General features: G+C 42.0%; 1 protein-coding gene across 2 annotated transcripts in view; it reads right to left on the bottom strand.

Moving 5' to 3' along the window:
* The window catches only part of THSD4 (thrombospondin type 1 domain containing 4), a 571,869-nt gene that overhangs the window by 179,202 nt on the left and 367,292 nt on the right, over nucleotides 1–25,375 (bottom strand). Inside the window, exon 1 of one of the 2 annotated variants that reach the window (XM_045530977.1) lies at nucleotides 24,435–24,715. The exons of the other annotated variant lie outside the window; for it this stretch is intronic. Coding sequence (XP_045386933.1) covers nucleotides 24,435–24,506 — 72 coding nt within the window. The 5' untranslated portion in view covers nucleotides 24,507–24,715. Of the gene's footprint in view, nucleotides 1–24,434; nucleotides 24,716–25,375 lie in introns of those variants that run through there. 2 annotated transcript variants of the gene reach the window in all.

Below are 25,375 nucleotides of genomic sequence, written 5' to 3'. Positions count from 1 at the left end.
AAAGGATTCTAAAATGTCCTTTCATGGGACTTTAAGGTCTACTGTGTAATGTGAGAGAAGTTGTCCTTAACAACAGCTTTAAAATAAAACAAAGGCAGAAGTAGATTTTTTAATTGGTTGATTCACCTTCTGACCTTCATAAAAGCTAAGAACATAGCAGCAGCATGTAGCTCAACAGAAGTGCTGTGTGGAGGGGGCTGAGCTAACGAGGTCCAAGAGTTTTAAGTTGTTCAAAGTTTAGATTCAGAATTCCCAGTCAAAGTGGGGTGGGAGGAGAATACCTTTTAGACTATTTTCCTAAAGATCTTTTTTTTTCAAAAAAAACATGGTTTTTAATAGGAGCTGGACTATGAATGAGGTCATGCTTTCTATTAAGAACTTGATATACACAAATGTATTAAAAAGGATTATTATTAAATATTTCTTTTTTACTCAACCATAGGTTTTCAGAATTTGGGACTGTGTAGGCCAAACTTTCAAAATTTCCAAAAAGAACTTTGAAAGTTCTATGGATTTGTCTACTTTTTATTGTCAAGTAAGAACTTTTTTTTTAAAAGAGTATCTACCATCTAACTCTTACTATTATTTCATAAAAGAAAAAGCATTTTAACACCAAAAAATAAAGATAAAAAACCAGAAAGGACATAATATCAGAGTAAAAGAGAGATTATAAAAAATGAATAAATTTAGCTTCATGTAAGACATTAAGATGGTCTTCATTTTCACACTTTGTTCAGAGCCAATGCAGACTGTATTGAGGAAGACTTGGGAATCTCTCACCTCAACTGTAAGCATCTTGCAGGCAGGGACTAGCCACACACAGGGATACTGTGCTAAATTTTTTATTCCATTGCCAAGTATTTGCAAATCCAACCCTATATAAAAGAGATGTATGTTCTATGCTTTTGAGGGGCCATTGTAAATTTCCCACAGTCCTCTGGAAAGAGTCCACTTGAGAGATGATAATGAGGGAGCATCATCTAGTGGTAATACTGGTAACCGCAGGCTTTCAAAAATATTAATAAAAATCTTCCTAGAATACATAGTTTCCAGGTACGAATTTTGGCTCAGTGTAAGACTTCCAATATAATTCATTAAAAACAAACAAACAAAATGTCCTGATTTTCAGTATAGTTCTGGGTATTTGAAAGCACTCTTCATTTTTTTTAGTGATTTTATTTATCACCCTCTGTATTCAAACAGGATTTCAGGCAACTTACAAACATATATAATGCAATAAAACAAAAGAAAAAGATTGAAAGGAAGTAGGGAGGAGATCTGTTAGAGGAACAATAATATGAAGCCAAAAGTGAAATTAGTACCAAAATACATGTCACAAGGTCTTCGTAGTTGTTAGCAGCGGATTACATATTCAGCTTTAAGCTTTCTAGCAGACAACTTGAAAAGAGAAATCCATTAGTTTCATGAGTCAAAACTTCGTAAGATTAAAAAAAAAGCTGAGTTTTAGAGAAGCCCAGTACTGAGACAAGAGAGTAATCTCTTCCATAGTGCAATCAAATGAACCATGTCCTCAACAACCAGCTAGTAAGTACAACAGCGAGCTGCATAGTGCAGTTTCCTATAACTTCCTCTACGTATGGGCCGATACATCACTAAAGCCCCATTTGTCAAGGTAATTCCACAGAGGACTATAATGCTATGGTCTAGTATGCAGCTTTTGCCAGTCCAGCTTTGTCAGAAAATAGTCTAGGATATCCAAAGAAATGGACTAGATTGCATTAGTTTCAGGCCATTGCTATGGTAGATTACAAAAATGGCTACTCTTTTATGCCTCTCTTTGTCCATGCCTGGGGCAATGTGACTCTGCAGCTCTTCCTATAAAGAGACCAAGTCTATTTCCTCACTCCTTGAAGGTCTTACACACTTCTGCTTAAAAATCTTGGAACACTGTCATGTGAACAAGCCTGGGCTAGCCTGGCGGAGGATGAGAGATGCATGGTCCATTCACCCTTGTCACCAGGGTGGATAGACATCAACTGTCAGACATGTGCGTGTGGCTGTATAGATAAGCCAGCTCCCAGCCCACCACAAATACATGAGTGAGCCCGGCTGAGATCAGCCACGCTTGGCCCAGCTCTGCAGAAACACCCCAGCTGACCACGAGACTTGACTATAATAATTCGCTGTCACTTTAAGACCCTCTTTCCTGCCTCAGCTCTTGGGTCCAGCTGTTCTTCTCTCTTTCTTCTTGTGTCCTCAGTTTATCACCTCTAACCTGAACACTACAAACTACGGCTCAGAGAGATGAAGGACTGCTCAGGGTCACACAGCATGGAGCCTGAGATTCAAACCCATGTGTGACAGTCCCCTTGACATTCTGACACCCAACTTCATAGCCATCACTGCTTAGCTGGCGAAAGGAGATCCCGAAGCCAGTTTCTGGTACCATGAGGATCTACATGAGAGAGCCAGCTTCCCCTTTGATTACATGACCTTGGATAAATAGCTTAGTGTGTCCAGACCTCACTTTGCTGATCTGCAAAAGGGGGGTGATAATAATATCTACTAGGGTTGTTGCAAGGTTCAAAACTTGAGAACACCATGAATGTTTGCTCTTGTGTTAACACAATCGGTGCTTAATAAATGATGAATGCATACACAAAGGGAGGCATTACTGTCTAAGGCATAGGCTTGAACCGAGACCTGTGACTCACCATCAGCCACTGCTACAGCAGTGTCAGCTGGCAAATATTCACTGAGTGCCTGCTAGGCGCCAAGGTACTAGGATATAGTAGTGAGCTAGAGAGGTTCTACGTTACTTTCTCAAGGCCTGAAATCCTGGTTGCCCCTCTTTAGTTAATGCCCATCTGAACTGCAGGCATTCTCTCTGACCTCTCTAAAATTCCTCTGAGGAGTATTTTAAAGGATTAAACGTCCTTCTTCATCCAACAGACATTTATTAGACTCCTTGCCTGTTCCAGGCACTCCAGTAGGTGCTGGGGATACAGTGAAAATCAAAGGTAATCGAAGCGACACAATTAGTATTAAGTTACTAAATGAAGTCACAACTAGTGAGGCTGCAGGAAATCAATCAGAGCTCATATTGACATTTATTATAGCTCATAATCCTTCAGAAACAGTTGATTCATAACCTACCCCTACAGCAATGCAGAGCATATGAATGGAACACATTGTAGAAGGGAAATTAGATTATCCTATTCCCTAAAGAGTAATTAATTTATACAGTGGATTTGAGGAAATATTTTTACATTAAAACAGTATAGTGTTTAACTTATTTCACAGGTGGCATTTGGGGGAAAAAGGGACCCATTGAATAGAACCAAACTATGTAATTCACAAAGCAGAGATTAAAGTTTTGAAAGGTCTAGAAACATTCCACTGGCCAATGGGTTCCTGAAGTCAAATACTTTTACAAAAGCCACATTCTAGTTTTTGCTCATCACTAAAAAATAGAGTTTGTTGGGTCCTTGGCTTTAAAATCAATAAATCTCATCCATGTCCCTTCTTAAATGTCTTTCTCATAGCATCTCTATCTTCTGTTCTCACTGCCACCACCCTCAGCATGCCCTGCCTGGATTCTTGTAACAACCTATTCCAGATTTAATAAATACTGAGCACCCACTGTGTGTCAGGCACTGTGCGAGGCTCTGGGTCAGTGGTAAGCAAAGTCATGATTCCTGTGCCCAGGAGGCTCAGAGCCCACCAACTCTCCCCAGAAACCCCAAACGTGTTGTCCCCACTACAGACACCACGGTGTGTTTCCTGGAGCGCATGTCTGCTGAGCTCAGGCCTCTATGTGTAACCTTGGCACCTTCCCCAAGTCTTTGGGATGAAGTTACCCTCCATGGTGGGGCATCAAAGGCCTCTCAGGATATGTCCCCTCCAGAACTCTCCAGGTACAGCCTCGTGGGCATCTGAAACTCAGCCCAGAACAAAGCCCTGGCACACATCCAGCCCTGCTGGCTCCCTCTCTTGACAGCATTGGCCTTTCCTGGACAACCCCCCCCCCCTCCCTCCCAAACAACCACCTTCCTTTGTGTCACTTTGTCCTTCAAGAAGGAGCTCAAGAGTCAGCTTCTCTTGGGGAGCTTTCTTCTCACCCCTAACACTACCTTTCTGCCTTAGAAAACAATAAAATACACAGCACTCCAAGATTACACCGAACATGACCTAGCATTTGATGGCTCAGCAAGGCCCTTCCGACTCGGCCTTGCTGCTTCAAGGGGGTGGCTCCTAATATAAGTACCACATTAGTAGACGTGATACCCGCCCAGTGCCAGGGCTCCCCACCCTCTCCCTGGGGCCAAGCCAGTGTCTTTCATTCCTTTTCCCCAGAGCCAGCCAGGGCCAGACACAAACTACACGTTCCGTAAGCGGCTAGGATGCCTTCAAGGTGAGTTTGAAGTAAAAAAGTGGAAACGGTCTATAAGTCCAGCACAAAGGAAATGGTTAAGATAACTGTTTCACCCACATAAGTAATAATGTTACACAGGTATTAACAGTGAAGGTTTTGAAGACTGTTCAATGATGCAGGAAAACTGATCACTACATAATATAGTTATTATCCCCCACCTGGAAATTCACATAATTGGCAAGTTTGAAGATGAATAACCAGAGACAAACAAACTTTTGTAAATCTCAAATATTAACAGCAACAAGTTTGTGGTGATGGGATTTCATTTTCCTTATTATAGATTTCCAAACTTCTTTCTGCAATCTCTGTCTCTGTTTCTCTCTGCCTCTGTCTCTGTCTCTCTCAACAATGAACATAAATTACTTTTATAATAAAAGACAAACATTTTAGGAGGGAGAGCAGGTTAAGTTTGGCAGAGACACGGAGCAAATGAAAAAAAAAAAAAAAACCCACTCTTCTAAGATGCTGGAAGAACGAAATGTAATTAATAGAGATATTGCCAAGGCAGCTCCTACATGTCAGGTTAGCTAATGAGATAAGCTGTTTGTGGCCAACGCCGGCAGCTGACTCTCCCATCGTCGTGAAGGAGGACAGATGGCCACACAGAGGTGCAATATTGCAGAGTATAAAAAGACCAGCATGCAGGGAGGAAAGCGCATCCGTAGGCAAAACCTGAAACTTCTATAGATTTGAATGCAACCCTTACAATTACATTTTAAGGAAGGGTTTAAGTCTCATTTGGCTACTCTATCTCCTGCAGGGCTTAGAGGAGAATCCTGTTCACAATAGGTACTCGAAATGTATTCTAGGGGCTAAATACAGGCATTTTTCAAAAAAGCATACCAGACATCTGGGGATTTGGTGAGGCGACCTTGCCTTAATGCAGGGGGAACATGGAAATCACATTCTGAAATATAAGCCCAGGGATCTCTTTTTTCCATTAAATAAGGAATTTCTTGGGATTTGCTAAACATTTCTGTTTTTATTCAATACAGAAACTTTTAGGCAAAGGGATGCCAGAAACAAACCTGGAGCCTACAGCCTAGGACAGGGTTTATTTATCTGGGCATAGGAAACTAACACGCGGCATTATACTCCCGCAGGGAAGCCCTTCCCCTGAGACACAGCTAACTTGTAAGAATCCAAGATGCCTACAAATGATCTTTGGGCTCAGAAGAGGTTTAAAAAGGAACACCCCCCCAACCCCCGCAAAAAAAAACAAAACAAAAAACGAGTTCTTCACCACGTCTTATTCCAACTTTAGGCACTTTCCACTTTGAATCCCCCTCAAAAAATCCATGGAAGACAAAAGCATCAATCACGTATCAACAAAACATGTCCTGCTAATACCGTGGAAACACCCTATGGGATACTTCAGGCTCAAAGGGAGTTCCGGCTTCTCTCAGCCTTTAAGACGCAGCCCGCAGGCCCCGGCCCCAAGCAGGCCAGGACAATGATGAAGGTTAAATGATCCACAGAGGCATGGGACAATGATGAAAGTTAAAGGATCCACAGAGGCGTAGACACAGCCACAGAGCAACTGCTAATGTGAAAATGACTAGGAACACCCTGGAGTGTAGTCTGGGAAACTGCCTGGAGCCACAGAAACCCAGAGACAACAGGCTGTCACAGCTGGAATGAATCTTCCCAGACAAGTCATCAACCTCCTTATTTTCCAGTTGTAGACACTGCAGCTCTGAGAAGAGAAAGGACTTGCCCAACACTATCCAGCCAGTTAATGGCGGGCCCAGAAGTAGAGACCTCACACAAACTCAGTTAAGATCACAGAGCCAAATATTCATATTTCCACCACCATGGTTTTGCCCCCAGACTATGAAGTAGTATAAAAGGTATATCTTGAAAAATCTGAATTTATATTCCAGGTGCACCAATTATTAGCAATGTGATCTTACTTTCCTCTTGGAAAAATATCTTTCTGACCAGCATCTCATAGGGTTAATGTGAACAGTTAAGAAGACAAAGAAGAAAGCCGTTTGTAAACCACAAATGCTACTTTAAAAATATAAGTAGTGGTACTTGATGCATGGTGTTCTTGTGCCATAATTACTTGGTTAGACTAGTTCTTGGCATATAAGAAATATTCAACTGATGTTAGGTATTATTATTATTTGTCCTCATAAATAGTAGTATTGACTTTCTGAGTCAAAGGGCTAATGTTCTTTATCTCTTTTGTTTTATTCCTCCAACTTACTTAGCTCAGTGCCCCCCACCCCAAATAAATTAAATTTTTTAAAATTTATGAGTTGTATATGTGATTATATTTCCTTCTTTGCTTTGGCTGCTAGGAAGCTCAAAGTGAAATTTCTGACCCATTCCCAGTGGGACCTAATGGTATTGATTTTTGATACCAGTCTTATTCATGGCTTATTTTTTCTAACCAAGCTTCCCCTTTGCTCCATTTTCCTCCCTTGTTTTCTTTTACATTGTAGTCACTAAAATTGTAAAGGTTGTTTTAAATCCTTTTTAGAATGAAGGCATTATAAATAAATAACTTTTGAAATATGCTCAGTCAACATAGTTGATTATTGGACAAAAGAAAGAAAGAAACAAGAGTCTTGATTTATATGGTTTCTTTCTCCCTCCCTTCCTCCCTCCCTCCCTTTCTTTCTTCCATCCTTCCTTCCTTCCTTCCTTCCGTCCCTCTCTTCTTCCCTTTAACTGTGACATCTGGTTTAACATTTTTCTTGAAACATGAAACCAAATGGCAAAGAAAGGCTTTGCATCCGAATCCATGAATATCAGAGGGCACAATCTTCATTTCTTTAGGGCTTTTGACCAGTGAAGAAAACAACCAAAACCTTAGATTTCTGAGTGGAAGGCCACATTTTACCCTTGATGCTTCCAGAAAAACATCTATTTTTAGAAAATAAGACATTTGGGGGGATATTATGATCAAAAATTCAGATGAGATGAAATACTTTTTCATTTTCTCCCTATTTTAAAGTAATACATGCTCATTAAAGAAAACTGGCCATATACTGTACAGACAAGCAGTCAAAAATTTAATAAAAATCATGGAGAGGAGGAAATATTTTAAATATTATCCTTAAAAGGGAGAGAGAGAGACAGAGAGAAGAGGGCAGCTGTTAAAAGTTCTAGAGCCTACTTCTGCTTCTGCTGAACCTGATGCACAGGCAAGAATTCTGCGGCTTTCCCAGGCAGTCAGAACCTTTATGTGGAGACCAGGGAGCATGATAAAAAGTCTTCTTTAGGTAAAACTAGACAAGAGCCAGCAGTGTGGCAGGTGCTTGTGACTAGTCCCAAGTTTGTCTCTGTTTGCCAGGTGCTGGTTTTTGTATTTACTGATATCCATCTTATACCAATGAAGCGATGTGAGGGGGCTTCCAAAGGCATATGCAAATAGGATAAGAAAAAATATACAACGAAATTAAGGCAGAAGGGAAATAAAGCGTAAGGCTGGCATAAAGACTGTATTCCCTGAAGGTCTTACCCAACAGCCACAGATGGGCTACCAATTGGTTCTGAGCTTCCAAAATTGCCAAAACCAAGAAGCAAACCTGATGGGTCATCAAACTCAGGGTTCACAGGTGGGTCAAACACGCACACATACCGGGCATTCCTGGTTCTGACTGCTGATGGCACTGTCTCTTTTGGGTCCTTGCACCCCAACACTGCCCCCGCCCTGCTGCATTCGTTCCCCCTGCAGCTCCCGAGGGCAGTTTCTTGGGAACAGCTGCGACTCTGCCTGGCGCTTTGTTCTTGTCCCAGACCCAGAGCAAGCTGGAAGTGCTGGAGAGGTAATCTCGCAAAGTGGTCCTTACCTACAGTGAGGAAGGAGTCTATGGACAAGTACGCCAGCTTCTTTGCTCCTCTGTTGGGTGATTCCAGGGTATGTGCAACACTGACTCCCTGAGGTCCGCAGCAGGATCGAGCCCCGCTGCCCACAGTGGTCACTGGCTTGATAACCACCTGTATGAGGCGCCTCCCCTCTTTGTCTCACCTTCCCTCTCCCCTACTGCTGTTTCCACCGGTAGGATCACCTTCCAGATGACTGGCCCTGGGGGGCTCAGTTCAGGATCTGTGTCTGGGGGAACCCAAACCAAAGTAGGGACTCTCTGGGATCTAGCGGACAGTGGTCTCAGATGCCCCCAGGAAACACAATCACGATTGTCATGGCGCTGACCCCTGTAAGGTCCTCCGATACTGTTGAGGGTAGTTCTGCGTAATCAATGCCACAGCTGTGTTCACTGCTCCGGGTGAGGGGTGCACTTCCTAGAACTCACTTCCAGCACTGCTGTGTGAAGCTGAGCCAGTCACTCTATCTGGCCTGCAGTTTCCTAATCTCTAACGAGAGAGGATTGGTCCCTTGGTCCCTTCTGGTTCTAAGATTCCTTAACTTAAAAATACAACACGCACCTACACAAGTTTAAGGGTTTAGGGAGAAAAAAACAAATCACAGTGCTCTCTGCTGATGTGTTTTTCAGAGAATCCCAGTCTGTCTGGTTCAAGTCCTCAGGGTGGGAAGATGCGGAGGTGCCCCTGGAGGAGGGGAAATGTCTGGAGATCTCTCAAGGTGATGACCAAGGGGGAAGGGCGTGGTGAGCGGGTAGCAGGGAGGAAGAGGAGCTGGGGAAAGAGGACAGTTTGTAGACAAGAGAGGAAATGACAGGCATTTGGGGGCACAGTGAGTAAGTTATAACCAACACAATCCGGTTGCAGGATAGGAAGGGATGGGGACTTTTGGGGCAAAACAGTCTAAGAGACAAGGATCTACGCTGCAGAAATTCTCAGCACAGGATGGTATCACCCAGTGTGGCCGAGGAATTAAGAGGAATCCCAGCCCCACCCTTTAACAAGTTACATTTGGCAAGTTACTTATCTAAGTCGCAAAGGAGATAATAATCCCTATCACAGAGGGCTCTGATGGAGATTAAATGAGAATATCTAACACGTGACATTGAAGTTGATGCTCAGTAAATACTGGTGTTGGACTCTGCTGGCGGATCCTGAATTAAGGAAATGCATGTTCAACACCTCTGACCCCAGACTTCTCAATACTCGAAAAGTGGGTATTTTTTACTCACAGCTTTTTCAAAACTAGTTTGCATTTTTATTTGATTAAACCCCTGTAAAGAGAAAACACATACAACATCCAAACCATACACTGTTACAGAATAACTGTGCCTTAAGGGTACTTGAACTCACTATTGAATTTCAGCAAAAATTTATAAAACAAAACCAAATGAAATGATTTGCTTGTTACTTTTCTTCAAGAATGTAGCTGTGACCTTATCAAGTTATTCCCCTCCCTGGACCTCAGATTTCCCGTAACTAAAATCAAGGAGGGTGGGGCCAGAGGTACTTCAAGTGTACTTTCAAGTCTTTGGTCAGTTTCAATTCTAGGAGTCCCTGGGAAAGCAGAGAAATGAGTCCTTTATAAGGTCATAAAAGAGCTACTTCTGTCTGCCATTGTCACACTTGAGTTCTGAGCACCTCAGAAGCTGGCTTCGAGCCTCTAACCCTTAATGACTTCCCCTGTCAATAAATTAGAGAATATTCTCCCCCTTGCTACCATTCCTCTGTAATTTATGTCCTGTGGTCTCAGAGGTTCATTCGGGGCACAGGAAAATCTGCTCGTTAATTCCTCCTCAAGTTCAATGTTTGTTTGCAATTAAACTTCCAAGAGAGTCCCTGAAGCAGAACTCAGAGAAGGTCTCTCCCATCACTTCCAACACATCCTTTGAGGCTCAGCTCAAGCCCTGCCTCCCCCGTGACACTCCAGCCTGCTAAAGTCTCTTACTTCTCTAAATCATTTCAATGAACAGGCTCCATGTAATTAGCACCTTATTATATACTTTGCGAAGTTCTAATTGTCTGCATCCTATAAATGAGCAGTGGGTTACATGGGAGTAGACTGTCCTCCCACTGACTTATGCAAGGAGCGCAGCCTAGCCTGGGCTCTGAAATCAGACTGACGGGGGTTTGAATTCTGGGTCTGCTCTTAAGACTGAGCAATGTGGGCATATCTATGATGCACATATAATGGACATCTGTGCTTTTGACCCACTAAGTATCCCTTTATCTGGAAATACCACTCTGATGTCACTTTGTGATCCAGGCAGGCTGAACCCACCACCCCATTCCAGGGTGTGCCCGGACTTCGGCTGTCCCATTAGCATATGTACCCACCCTGCTTCAGGGAAGAGCGTGTGACCCAAGTCAGCTCAGTGAGAATTAGCTCCAGGAATTTTCTGGAACTGCAGCCACAATTCTTTTATTCAAGATTCCAAAATCTAAAAGACCTTTTTTTTTTTTTCAGTCAGTTTGGTGTTCACTTATTGGTAGCAAAACATGACTTACCTGCTATGATACTATTAATAATAGTCTTTATTCATCCCACTTAGTATAACTATTCAAAATTTTTGTTCTGGATATACTATACATTTGACTAAAACCTACTGGGGTGTTATGTAATACACAATATATACACACCATATTACCCTTCTAGTATCCCAAAGAACCCAAATTCTGAAATACATCTGGGCCCCAGAGGTTTTGGATAATGGAATGTGAATTTGTACAGGCGTCCTGCATTTGCACATACTGTTCCCTCTGCCTGGAAAGTTTACCTCCCCCCACACCCCCAATCTTCTTCACCTGACAAACTCCTATTTAATCTATATGCCCCAACCTAAATGTCCTCTCCTCTGTGAGGCATTCCCTGACTTTCCTCGGCAGAATTAGCCATGCTGTCATCTAGGTTCTTATGACACTTGATCCATACACGTTACATCAGTTTTCAAACTGCATTATGGTCCTCTCTGTGTACATCTGCCCTTCAGTGGGCTCCTAGGATCAGGCACCCATCTTTGAATCTTTAGTTTCTAGTATAATGCTCAACATAAGCATAGTGGCAATAGGGCATCTTATTTCTATAACCTTCCAAAGAGGGAAAAATGGGCAGAAACATTATAGAATCATTGAAAGTATATATTTCCAGTTCTATATATTGTGAAAAAGGAGGCTTGGTTCTAATCTCTTCAGTGATACTGTAAAATTGTATTTTCCATCAATATAGAAAAGTAAAATGAAGAAAACTCAGTGCATTTTATTTTATTTTGAGACAGGGTCTCACTCTGTTGCCCAGGCTGGAGTACAGTGGCATGATCATAGCTCACTGCAGCCTCGAACTCCTGGGTTCAAGCAATCCTTCCACCTCAGCCTCCAGAGTAGCTGGGACTACAGGCATGCACCACCATACCCCACTAGTTTTTAATTTTTCTGTAGAGATGGGGTCTCGCTATGTTGCCCAGGCTGGTCTCAAACTCCTGGCCCCAAGCAATCCTCCCACACTGGCCTCCTAAAATGCTGGGATTACAGGCATGAGCCACCATGCCTGGCCTCAGTGCACTTTAGAATTGGCTGAATGGAACATCAATCAAAACAACTGATAGAGATTCCCTGCCCCCTGGCAAGTCAGGGCTGCCTCACACACGCGAGTCAACACCTCTGAGGTCTGGCATGTGGCAGGGCCTCAATCCACATTTGCCACGCTAGATGAAGAGTTTACTCACCAATTGGATACATTTATGTGAGATGGGAGCAGTAACTGGGAAGAAGGGGGCCCTGGCAGAAGAGCAACCCTTTTTGAGGCTGGGCAAAGCCATATCTACTAACAGACATACTCTGAAATATGGAAATTAGAGGCTAAGTACTTACAATCAGGTTATTTAGACCCAATAAAAATATGTAGACGTTTTTCTTTACTGTCTGTCTACTTCAGTGAGCTCTCTTTATCTGAATAAAAGCCAAAATGATTAAGCGTTATCTGGCTTAATCACTATGATGTGTATCTGGCTTTACGTCTTGGCTTAGAATTCTATTAATTATCAAAATGCTTCATAATTAGAGGGCTCCCTTTGTCTGACAATCCCAAAGTGCTCACATATAGTTCTTAGATGTTTTCAATGGCATTTGGGATTTCAAATGCCTTTCAATGGGTTTTCCAGAGCATCGAGAAAATATGGTTCCAAGTGAGCTGCCTCCAGGGTACGAACTGTGTCTTTACTACCTGAGGCTCACACTGAAGATTCCTGGAGTGGTTTTGCTAGTGGGTCCCCCATCAAGACTCTGCTGTGCCTCTTGTCTCAGACGAGTGTCCTCATCAGTCATGACACAGCTTTTTGCCCAGTCTGATGTGGAGGGTCATGAATCGTGTGCTGCACACGGGCAGCACGTGTCCAGTGCTGTGCGCCACAGGATTACGTGGGATACAGAGATGGTTTCTCAGCCTCAGGCGCTTACAGGCTCACTGGGACATATTTATGGGAGAAACTGCTAAGAGAGCAACTGAGGTCAAACCAGATCCGAGGCTGGACATTATGGAATATGCCAAAGCACAGGGCATTCCAAGACCAGACACGGTGTGCTCAGGTGTTCTAGGAGAGGTGGGACTGGGAATGGGCAGGGAGCAGGAATGGTGATGAAATGGATACAATGTCACATTCAGGCCCTAGGAGTTCTCAGGTTCCTGCTTTCCTGCTACACTTCCAAGGATAAGAGAATGTGAGGTCAGGATCTTTGTCTGTTTGGTTCACCGATATACATTAACCACTTAGAAGACTGCCTGGCACACAGTAGGATCTCCATAAACAGCATGTTGATTAATGACAGTGGAGACATGGTTCCACCCTTTTGCCTACCTTCCCACCACCTTCCAAGAGACTCAGATGGGTCACATCCAAATAGAACCATCACTGCGGACAAGCACACCTGGGGACAAACTGTATGCAGCTGAGGTCTCTTATGAATAGCTTTGAACACATTTAATGTGTCTGATTTAAAGCCACAAATTGTCTCTTTCAAGTACCCCTAAGCTTTCATTTGCCCAGAGATCTCAGACGCCACAACTAGGCCTGTCAAGGTTATGTTGCCTCTTTACCCTCCGACCCCGGATTGGGCAACTGTGTGGTCCTGGGCAAGCCACATGAGCTCCAAGAGATTCATTTCCATCATATATGGAATTAGTGGCTGGATTAGCTTATCCCTAAGGTTCCTTCTCAAATAATGATTCAGGAGACCGGCATTTGGTATTTGACATCATTTTTTGGCTGTAGAGAAGACAGAGAGTGTTTTTATTTTTGTTTTTTAAAATTTGATTCCTGGGTCCACCCTTGTGCTGAGAAAATCTCAGTGACCCCCAAGCCCCTCCTTCACCTACTGGGAGGGTACGGACAACTTGCTGTAGCTTTAGGAATCCTGTTTCTGCTTTCTCCTTTCTCAACGGCTCACCCCATCTTTCCATTTTAAAGCATCCTAGATATTTCCTTCTTTTTTCTCTTCCATCAGAGCCTTTGGCTCCTTTGGTTAAGGAATTTGGAGCCACATTTTGGATTCTTGATTGTAAACCTCCCCTCTCTAGATCCCTTGTTTCTCTTTTTACTCTGGTAGATCCCCCCCACCGCACCAACTCCATAGATGTTCCCTCTCCCTTTATATCCTGCTTGACTTTGGCAAATACCCCCTCACAGCTTTACACAATTCCCCTGGGGAAAGAGTCCTTCTCCAGTAGGCTCAAGAGATCACATTTTTTTATGTAAAAACGATAGCTGCCGTCCACTGAGCATCTGCTCTGCACCAAACACTTTATGGAGATCATCTCTGTAACCTTCACTAAAACTCTGTGATGTTGACATGATCCTCCCATGTTAAAGCTTGAGAGAATGACGCTTAGGGAAGTTACTCAGCAAGAACGTGGAGAACCAGAGAGCTCAGGCCTGTGTGTCTCAAAGCCCACGGGCCTTCTCCACTATTCTAAGCACATTAACACTATACAGAGGTTGATGATGTGCATTCGTAGTTTTAGTGGTCACTCCTAGATTCAGGAATTTTAAAGTTGGAATATACTTAGGAAATCATTTAATCTAAGTGACTTCTAGTAGAACCTAAGAAATATAAGAACATACCCACACAGAAGAAAGGAATCATATAATTACATGGAAGAATGCACGTATATTATATACATCTATATTTATAAAACAAATGGAAAGTATATCTTTACAAACTTCCATGGAACATTCACAAACAATGGTATATCTGGCCACAATAAAAGCCTTAATCCTTTTTTGAAGGCTGAAATTGTATTATATACAATATGTCCCCAAGCCATCTTGCATGATGTTCTATCCAAAAGAAAAAAAATTGTTTGCCATTGTCTAAACATAGTATGCCCTTACCTTTCCCAACTCAATACAGTCTTTTTTCATATTTTTTCTGAGATGTGGAATGCTTTCTTCTAATATCTGTCTCTGGAACTCCTAAGCATTCTTCAAGCCCATCTTAAACGCTATTTTCTCCATAAGGCTATTCTTGATCTCACAAAAGGGTGTGATATGTTTATTAGAGTAATTTATATCTTAGACCTCGCTAATCTATTAGTCAGTATCTGTCTTTAGAGGGCAGATGGGTGTCTCACCTCCTTGTGAATTCCATAGCACTTAGCACAAAAACACACAAAATAGCATTCATTACATAGTTGAATTTAATTTAGAATTACTTATTTTGCCTTGGTACAATATGGGAAGATATAAAAATTGAGATAGGCAGATTTCCATACATTCTAATACAAAGCACTCTTTTACATCAATTACTCATTTTGTCCCTTAAATATGCTTGGGTTGAAATTTCAGCATTCTTTTTTGTCAGTTTATATTAACTTTCCAAGCTAAAGTAAATAAATTTACTGAATATGCTGAATCAGCAAATAAGGTTTTTTAAGTAAAAAAAATATTATTTTTAGAGAAATGTCTAATTGTGTATGCATGCCAACAGCACAGTATAAGAAAATAGGAAAGAAAAAAAAAAGACACCCACTGTAGCCTTAGTTTTTAGACTAAATAATATTTCCATTTATAAAATGTGACTTTCTATTAAGGCCACTCAATAGTTTCTTCACAAGTAATTTTCTCAAGAAGTACAAATAAAATTTTGTTTGTGTCTCTTTGATGTAGCTGAGCCGCTCTATAACATTAGCTGCACAAAAGGAAAGGAAAGTTAAAGGAAGGCTCCAGAGGTCATCTTTTGCATTGGTATAGATCCTTACAGTTTGCAAGGCACTTTCATGGATTTTATTAATGTTCCTTATGTCATTGAAATGAATATTATTATCCCCATTTTACAGATAGGGAAGCAGAGGTCTAGAAAATTATTTTCCTAGTAGGCATTTGTTGAGAGAAAAAGGAGGAGGATAATGAGGATAACAATGTGTCTTATGAAGGGTCAGGATGGCAGGCTGAGCAAAGACATTTGCTTTTCTCTTTCCTTTCCAAAATTCCACTTAAATGGTTGAAAAGATACATATGTTGTAACAAGTATAAAACAAGAAAGGATATGATCAGCAGATAAAAAATTCTGAGGAATTTCTGGATGTTGGAAAGTTTACGTTGGCAAGAAACCACAGCAGAGGAAACCACCAAAGCAGACTATTACAGAGATGAAAAATCCTAAACTCAGAAACCACAGGTACAATGAGAAGGAAGGGCCACGAGCAAGAGTGGTCACTAACGTCATGACAGGACTGCCTGACAAATAGCGAGGTCAGCCCCGTCCCGCCCCCTCCGCAGGCCAAGAAAGCTGCCCCTGTGAGATTTCAAGATTTCTCTCTCAGATATCGACAGATGAAGCAGACAAACATTAGTAAAGATATAGAAGACTTGAACAACTTAATCTACACCCTTGGATGCAAAAGTCCCTCTACCCAATTATCAAGAATGTTCACCAAAATAACCATTTTTCTGGAGCACACTTGAAATGTTTACAAAGACTGTTCAGATACTAAGCTATAAAGCAAGTCTCAACAAATCTCAAACAATTAGCGGCATAGATACCTCATTCTCTGACCACAATATAATCAAGTCAGAAATTAATTTGAGCTGGGAAAAAAAAAACACCAAAACCCCTATAATTAGTGTATGAGTCAGAGAAAATATCATAATGATAATTTTTAAAAATACTTAAAATTGAATAATAATAAAAATACTATATATCATACCTTAAGAGATAGAACAAAAGTGATATTACAAAAATTATAATCTTTAATACTTAGAACAGATAAAAGGCCAAAAATTAAAGAGCTAAGCATACATTTTAAAAGTTAATAAGGTTTAAAAAATGACTAAATGAATAAACTCGAAGAAAGTGGAAGGAAAAATAAGAGCAGAACTGAATGGAATAGGCCGGGTGCAGTGGCTCACACCTGTAATCCTAGCACTCTGGGAGGCCGAGGCGGGAGGATCACTCAAGGTCGGGAGTTCAAGACCAGCCTGAGCAAGAGCGAGACCCCGTCTCTACTAAAAATGGAAGAAATTAATTGGACAACTAAAAATATATATAAAAAATTAGCCAGGCATGGTGGCGCATGCCTGTAGTCCCAGCTACTCGGGAGGCTGAGGCAGGAGGATTGCTTGAGCCCAGGAGTTTGAGGTTGCTGTGAGCTAGGCTGATGCCACGGCACTCTAGCCCCGGGGCAACAGAGTAAGACTCTGTCTCAAAAAAAAAAAAAAAACAAAACAAAAAACAAAAAAAAGAACTGAATGGAATAGAAAACAATGCTCCAATGCAGAGGACCAACCAAGCCAAAAGTTGGTTTTTCAGGAAGACTAATAAAATTAATAGGATTCTGGAAAGAATGGTCAATAAAACAGAAGGCACAGATGAACAACGTTAGGGAAGAAAAAAGAGGCTCTGCAACATCTGTCACCAGGCTGGAGTACAGAGGTGCTATCACAGCTCTCTGTAACCTCAAATTCTTGGGCTCAAGCAATACTCCTGCCTTAGCTTACCTAGTAGCTGGGACCACAGGCTCAAACGCATGCCACTGTACCTAGCTAATTATTTTAAAAAATTTTTTGTCGAGAAGGGTTCTCACTATTTTGCCCAGGCTGGTCATGAACTGGCGTTAAGCAATCCTTCTGCCTTGGCCTCCCAAAGTGCTGGGATTACAGGCATGAGCCACCGTGCCAGGCCAAAGAACCAAATTTAAAACCAGAAATAAACATGAACAGGCATTTTACAGAAGAGGAAACAGGAAAGGTCTGTACACATATAAAAATTACACTATAGCAGGGAAATGTCAATTAACACACACTGATACAATTTTATACCTAATATATCAGGAAAAATTAACCTGTCTGATAATGCCAAATATTGGAAAGGAGATAAATCATTGGGAACCTTTACTCTGTGCTAGTAGAAATGAAAACTGATACAACTGCTATAGAAATCAATTCAACATTATCTTGTAAACAAACACATTCTCTATTACCCAGTAACTCAACTCCCAGATGCACACCCTAAAAGAATCCTTGTACATATGTGTGAGGAGATACATTCCAAAATGTTCATAGCTACATTGTTTATAACAGGAAAAAACAAAACCTGGAAAGAACCCAAATATCTATAAACAGGAAAAAGATGATATATTCATATAGTAGAATACTATGTGGTAGTGAAAATCAATGAATCACAGCTACGTGCATTATCATGTTGAATAAAAAAAATCAATATATCATGTTTATATGACTCAAAACTAAACAATATATTCTTTAGAGACACATACACATGTGATTATATTATAAAGAAAAGCAATGAAGTGAAAACTATAAAATTCAGCATGAATGGGGAGAGAAGTGAGGAAGATATGAGTGGAAAGTAGCATAAAGTATTGGGAATGTTTGATTTCTTCACCTGGGTGGTGTTTGTTTTATTATTTTGCTTCATAACTCGCTTATGTGTTACATATATTCTCCTACATATATTAAGTATTGTACCTCTTTTAACAAATAAAAGAAATGATTGACAAAAAAAAGTATTCAAAGACCATGCCTCCAACAAAGGGACGGATGGTTTTACAATTGAGTTCAACAAACCTTCAAGAAAAAGCTAATTCCTCTGTTGTTTAAAGTGTTTCAAAGTATACAAAAAAAAAAAATGACTTTTGAACTGATTTTACAAAACTGTCAAAACCCTGGTCTAGTACAATAAAAGATACGCAAGAGCCAATAATACTTATTCAAAAAGAAGAAAAAATTTTAAATAAAATATTTAGAAATCAAATCCAGCACCAAACTTAATGAATAAATCACCATGATTAAGAAAGTTAATTCCAAGTTTGCAAAGATAGTCCAACATTAAGAAATCCATAATATAATTCACTACATAAGTAAATTAAAGGAGAAAACTCATGAGCACTTTGATGAAGGCAAACAATGTTTGATAAAATTCAACAACCATGCCTGATAAAAACTTAGAAAGGAACTTATTATAACTTGATGAAATTTATTTACCCTGAAACATCTGACAGGTATTACACTTAGTGATGAATTATTGGAAGCATTCCCATTTAAGTCTGGAAGACAAAAATGTTCACGTTCATTTTTCTGCTTCCACACTGTTATTGTGGAAGTCCTAGCAATTACAGTAAGACAAGAGGCAGCAACAAAAGGCACAGGTACCAGAAAAGAAGGAAAACCCCCGCTATTATTTGCAAGTTGTAGGCATACACACACATAAACTCACAGACACATACACATGTGCACACACCCTTTTGTTTATAAATGTACAGGAAAGGATGTAGAAGGACACATGCCAAATTGTTAACAACGATTTCATCTGGGGAGGGAAGAAAGTTAGGGGAGACAGTGAGGGTATTCTCTGTATTTGTTTATTGCTTGAATTTGTTTTTACAGCTTTCATAATTAAAAAATTTTTTTTTAAATGTCAAAAGTCACAATGACTAGAAGTGATTGACCCAAAGCTCAAACTTGGGTCTTGCATTATCAAGTGAGTTCCATATAGTTAGTTTTTTATTTTAGATGTCAGAAAAAGGACGAAAGGTGGAGCCACTGAGAACTGTGCACCAAGAGTCAGCTATTAAGGTCATTACATCGATCCTTCATTTCTATTTGTCACAAATAATACCCTGAGGACTAACAGTGATAACTAGCTTTCTATGAAGGCTCTCACTGCTTACAGAACAGCTCTACATTCATTATCTAATTTGATTTACTCCTTAGGAAATAATTTCAATAGTCTATGAACAAGAAAATGTCCTGCAATGGTGACCTAAATGACATGTCATCAAATGACTATAGATCTGGAATTCCTGGAACTTTCAAAGGCTCAGAGAAAAACTCCAGCCCTCAGGATCCAGCTGACTGACAAACCTCCAGCTACATCCCCTCACAATGTATGCTTCTATAATCCGAACTATGCATTGTTTTCAGAACATGCCATGTCCTTTCTTATTTCTGGGGCTCTACAAATGTTTTCCCTCTGCCTGGAATGTCCTCCCTCCCTCTTTTTTCCACTTGAAATGCTTGCCCATCCATCAGAAAAGAGTTAACAGAGCAGACCTGACTGCTCCCCTTTAAAAGATCTACTTACAAGGTTGGCCTTTGGCTGGCATCTGGCATCTTGGGTTTGGGGGAGGTTTCCCATCGTTCCCAGAACGGAGGAGGGTGGCTCACTGTGGCTATACTGTCCACATGATAGGGTTTATGCTGAATACCTGCCTTCCTTCTGGGAGTCTGGGATTGTGTTACCTGGCAGGCAGAGGGTGCCTGTGTGGTCAGCCCCAGTAAAGATCCTAGGCTCTGAGATGCTAACAAGCCACCCGCTTGTCCACATTTCACGCGTGTTGTCGTAACTCATTGCTAGGGGAGTTAAGTGCATCCATGTGCCTTCCCCGGGGGAAGGGCCTTGGGAGCTCCTATCTGGTTTTCCCTAGACTCTACCCCGCAACTCTTTTCCCTTTGTGATTTTGCTCCGTATCCTTTCACCGTTATAAATCATAGCTGTGAGTGCCAGTATATGCTGAGTCGCTGAGTCACTGCGGAGCACTGAACCTGGGCTTGTCCTGAAGACCCCCAACACACAACCTTCTAGTCTCAGTTCCAATGTGACACTGTTTGTGGACTCTTTCTTCACTTTCCAGTACTCCTTTGCTTCTGCTCTTCCAATCAAAGAGAGTTTCTATTGAATGATCATTAACTGTCTGCATTCTGTGCCCATTTTAGAGTGCAAGCTCTTCAAAGACAAAGATTTTATTTTTCACCTTTCTTTTTTCAGCACAGGGTTGGTACACCCTGGTAGCATTTGCAATGGTAATTGCAGTAATAGTCAGTAACTGCTGTTTACCATGTGCTTGAGCCTACACATAATATTGCACACTAAGAGCTCTGCACATAATATTGCATTTAATCCTTCCAACCACCCTTCGGGTAGCTACTATCACTATCCTCATTTTTAAAATAAAATAAAAAAACCCCAGAGGAGCCATAAGTAGGTGTTAAATGAGTGAACGAACCACCTACAGAACTTCATTTTAGCCCCTAAGGAATCACTTCACTGAACTGCACTTTATTGTTATAACTATTAACTCATCATGTACATTCACCTCAGCCCATGCTATGCATGGACTCCTGCTAGGACGTTATCTATTATATCACTTATTTATTACAAAGTGCTTTATTATTTTTCCTAGATAAGGTATGCTTACTGTACACAAATTAAAAGGCACCAAAGGTATATAGTAAAACTTAACTCCTCTCTCACCTTCCCTCCTCCCCCAGATTCCCTAGTCCCCCCGCCCATCTTCTTTTCTATCCTTCCAGAGAGGATAGACAAGTATGTTAACACATGTGACACGATGGTAGCATTTTATATACACGGTTCTGCTACTTGCTTTACTTACCTAACAACATATCCTGGTGGTCATTTCATAGCACATATAGTGCTACCTCATTTTTTTGAATATCTGCATGGGAACAGCCTAATTATGACAAGTGGCTTATAGATAGAGCATTTTACATACTCAGAGTAGATCTACGTGATAAAGTCTTAGCAATGAAAAGGCTGGGTCAAAAAGATATTTAGTACTTATTTATTTGTAATGTAATAATTGAGCTATAACTTAGACACCATAAAATCTGTTCTTTTAAAGGATATGTTCAGTGGTTTTCAGTAAAGTCACAAAATCGTGCAACCATCACCACTAATTCCAAAACATTTTCATCACCACAAAAATAAAATCTGTATCCATTAGCAGCCAAGATACTTATTTTTAATTTTGACAGGTTTTGCCATATTGTGGCTTCAAAATTAAATATCTTTTTGACCCACTTCTAGGAATTTATCTCTCCACCAATATGGAACCTAATAGATTTCTAGTTGCCTTCCTCTCCTTACCTATAACAGTGTCTCTTTGGTCTTATGTAAGAAGGTAAGTCCAAGTACAGGAAAGAAAAGGTAAGCCTCCCACTCCCAAACCCCAACCCCCATACCACACTGCTACATCCTGCAAATAAACTGGATCCCGGCACACTCCCCATGCTGACAAATGCACCAAAGTCCAGCCTAACTCTTAAAAGTCCTTTACAGTCTTTTAGGGGCTGTACTAATCTGCACAAATGTACACGGTTGCTACCCTAACCTTGACAAGGGCAAAGGCATTCCAGTGACTTCCATGTTCTTGGTTGAATGCTCTGGCCACCAGAAAATGAAAGAAGGAACAGTTCTTCTGTGTCTGTCCTCAAGCCTAGGCACTGCCACCACATCAGGTTGTTCTGTCCTTGGACGACAGTCACCCGGGCTGACGGTGCCAGCCACAGGACGCCAAACGAGGCTTGCTTCACTTCACACCCCTCCCCCCACCACCTGCCAGCCCTGCTTATCTGGCTGGACCTCACACCCTAGGAAACAGACTCTGTAAACTGCTACCCACAAGTTTGCCGCTTGGCTTGCAGCCCCACGCTGAGAACACAGCCTACCAAGCACCCCTAGGTGTACGACGACGCTTTCTTCCCCCTTTCTTCCTTTTCCTCATGTGTTTTTAGGAACATCCAAAGGGAAGATAATTAAAACCTGCAAGAAAACCAGCTGGCAGAGAAAAAAGAAAACCTTAGTGACTTAGGGACGACGCCACATGTTTATGGGTAAGTTTTGTTAAGTAACGCGACAATAAAAAAAAAAGAGGCTCTTATAAATAAATGCCACATTCTTCAAAGCTCTATATAAATGACATTCTTTTTACGGAGGGAGGGGGGCTACTCATACTCATGTTCCTTCCTCATCATTTCATTTCTAACAAGGGGAAAGGAACCCTAATTGTACAATTTCCTAGGACCACAGGCATTACGGGGCCAAGGGCACAGAAACACACACACGGGCACGCACACTAGGTGAAAGGAAGAAAGAAAAGAGAAAGCACAGGAGGATCTTTATTTAGCACAGACGAGTAGAACAAAGGTGGAGGAGGGCAGGCATCTCTTCACCTCCGATGGGGTTTTCATGCTATTCACGTTAAGTACACACACTTTAACTCAAAAGACAAAAGCTCCGCCTTCCTCTCCCAAGTGCCGAGCGCTGTCTGAACAGCATCAAGATTTGGATTTGGGTAATCCCTTTCATTTCTCATCTGCTTTGCCGATTGTCAGGTGAAGCAGAGCTGTTCATTTCTCCACATGTGACACAAAGCTCAGGGCACACACATTCCAGAGTGGCCTTCCCCATGAGCCAGCTGCGTGCAGGTAACTGAAGCCCACCCTTCACCTTGCTGTTAATAAGGGTAATTGGCCTGCCACCGAGGGGCTGCTGGAGCGCAGCGATTTGCTTGGTACGGAGGTCTCCCCAGACCACATGTGCATGCAGCAGTGATAGAAATATTTTCCATATGAGCTCTCCTCTCGCCTGCTTAAGTGCTCCAGGCTGAGTTAGGCCAGCCCATTTGTCATTTACCCTACACAGTAAAAATCAACAGGGAAGTTGCGAACTTCAACTACAACTAGAGGGCAATGGTCTGCTTTCAGCTTCCAGCATCACTCACCCATTCAGTTCCTCCGGCTTCCTTTCAAGAGCTTGATCCCCCCACAGACCCAGAAAACACCTACAGAGCAGAGGACACGGGTAACTAACAGGCGAAAAGCATGCAACAAATAACCCATTGCTGCACAGCTCTGGGCTGCATGTCTATTCTGAACAGAGCAACAAGCCTGCTGAAACTGCAGCTAGCCTTGCAGCGTGGGCTTGGGAGCACTCTCACTTCCACTCTTCTTAGAAAAGGGAAAGTAATTACATTAGGCTTTCAGAGCCTGCTTGGTCCCTGACAAGGCTAACAAAAGGCAAAGCTGTGACATGGCCTTGTGGCCTTTTTAGGAGATACACTTTTCACTTGGCTTTTCAAAAAGGCAGATGGATGCAGGAGAAAGGCTGCCCTTTCAATACTCAGGCACCAGGGTCCTAAGTGAGAGGAGTGGAGGAGGAAATTTGCTGCAGGCTTGTTTGCAGGTAAGGGTGGATCACAAAGATGCTTCCCTCTACGGCCACATGATCATCCCTCCAGTCTCTTTGCCTGCATCAAAAACTGGCTCTGAGAGGTATTAATGATGTTCAGAAATGTACCCAGCAATCATATGAGCCAAACCCATAAGAATAAATCACCTTCATGGGCTTAAAACATGCCTCCCACCTATGGTCAATCTGGGCACACTTCTAGCCCTGTTGCATATCACTATCCCTCTTCAAACCTACCATAGAAAGTTAAGTACAGATTTTGCCAAGTACATCAAAGCAAAAAAGGAGAAATGGTACAAAAGCAAGAAGGAAAAGCAACTCCCGTAGCATGCATATTCTCTCTGCCACATTGGAGAAAAATCCTCAAAAGGTAATAGTCCCTACTGGAATCTGACATGCCACATGTTTTTCCCCCTGCAATGGCAGGAGAAATGTGCATGCTACAGGCATCTGTCACCAAGGCCCGCCGACTTCCCAGTGTGGCAACTGAACAGACAGGCTCAGAATGATATTTTAGAAATTACAAGATTCTTCAGGAAGAAAAGAAGTTTTCATATAAGAAAAAGCAAGACAAGCCTAGAAAAGTAATATAAAGCAATACTCTTTGCACACCATAAAAACCCATTCCCTGATCTCTCTTGGTAGATAGAAGAGGAAATATAATGCTGACAAAAATACAACTTCTGACAAGATATTTTATTTGGCTTACCTCTCCCCCAGGTCTTGCTAACATTGCTGTTTGAACGTGGAGCAATGTTAATATCAGGTAGCTGACAAACATTATTACCCAAAGTTAGAACTACCCTAGAGGAGCACTCCGTCTGCCAAGTGCTAACAGCTAGCAGATGCACTTGTGTCTCGGGACTGCAGCCCTGGAGTTCCGCTAGGCACCGCGCTGGTTCCCCGGGCTCTCCCTCACTGTACTACCCGGCGCTCCGAGCTCAGCCTCTGCTCTGAAGAAAAACTGGTAAGCTGATCTCTTCATGTAATAACTTCTCCCGGCTGGGGGAGGGGACAGGAGCCAGCTGGGAGCTGGGGGGCTGCCTTTAACAGAAAGCAGAAAGGGGAGGGACAGAAGTGATCAATGTGGAGTTCTGCATCTGGTCTCATTCATGAAAAGGGCTCAGAGGCAAGCTCTCCACATGCAGGGGGACAGCCCCTACCTCATCCACTGAGGCAGGCAGGAGGCAGTGAACTGCTGCAGGATGAGCTCCAGCCAGGGAGCTGGGAGACCCAGGGCCCTCCTGTGCCAGGATCGGGGGCTGACAAGCTGTGTGTGCCTGGACAATTTTCCCCTCTCTGGGCTGTGGTTGATTTTCTCACTGGCATAATCCAGGGTTGGGCGGATGACCTCTGAGTTCCCTTTCAGATCTGATTTGATGGTTGCAGAAGTCTAGGTAGCCGAAGGCTGCATTATCAAGCCCAAAGGGGAAAGAGGTCACAAGGGTGCTGTGTATTTGTGTACCAGTTGTATGTATGGACATAAGTGGATGGGAACTGGGGAAGCCGCTATACTCCCCTCTTGCTGCATCCCTGAGTCACTGTGCCTAACCCAGAGCTTGAGTAATTATTGCAGACCGTGTGAAAATAAGTGGGAACAAGTGAATCCCTGGTGTTAGTGCTGGCAGTGCATCAAAATGCAGGATGGTT

The sequence above is a fragment of the Lemur catta genome, chromosome 1, assembly GCF_020740605.2.
Source record: "Lemur catta isolate mLemCat1 chromosome 1, mLemCat1.pri, whole genome shotgun sequence".
In the NCBI taxonomy this organism is placed as follows: domain Eukaryota; kingdom Metazoa; phylum Chordata; class Mammalia; order Primates; family Lemuridae; genus Lemur; species Lemur catta.
The sequence above is the reverse complement of the archived record's forward strand: the minus strand, read 5'-3'. Positions and strand labels throughout refer to the sequence as shown.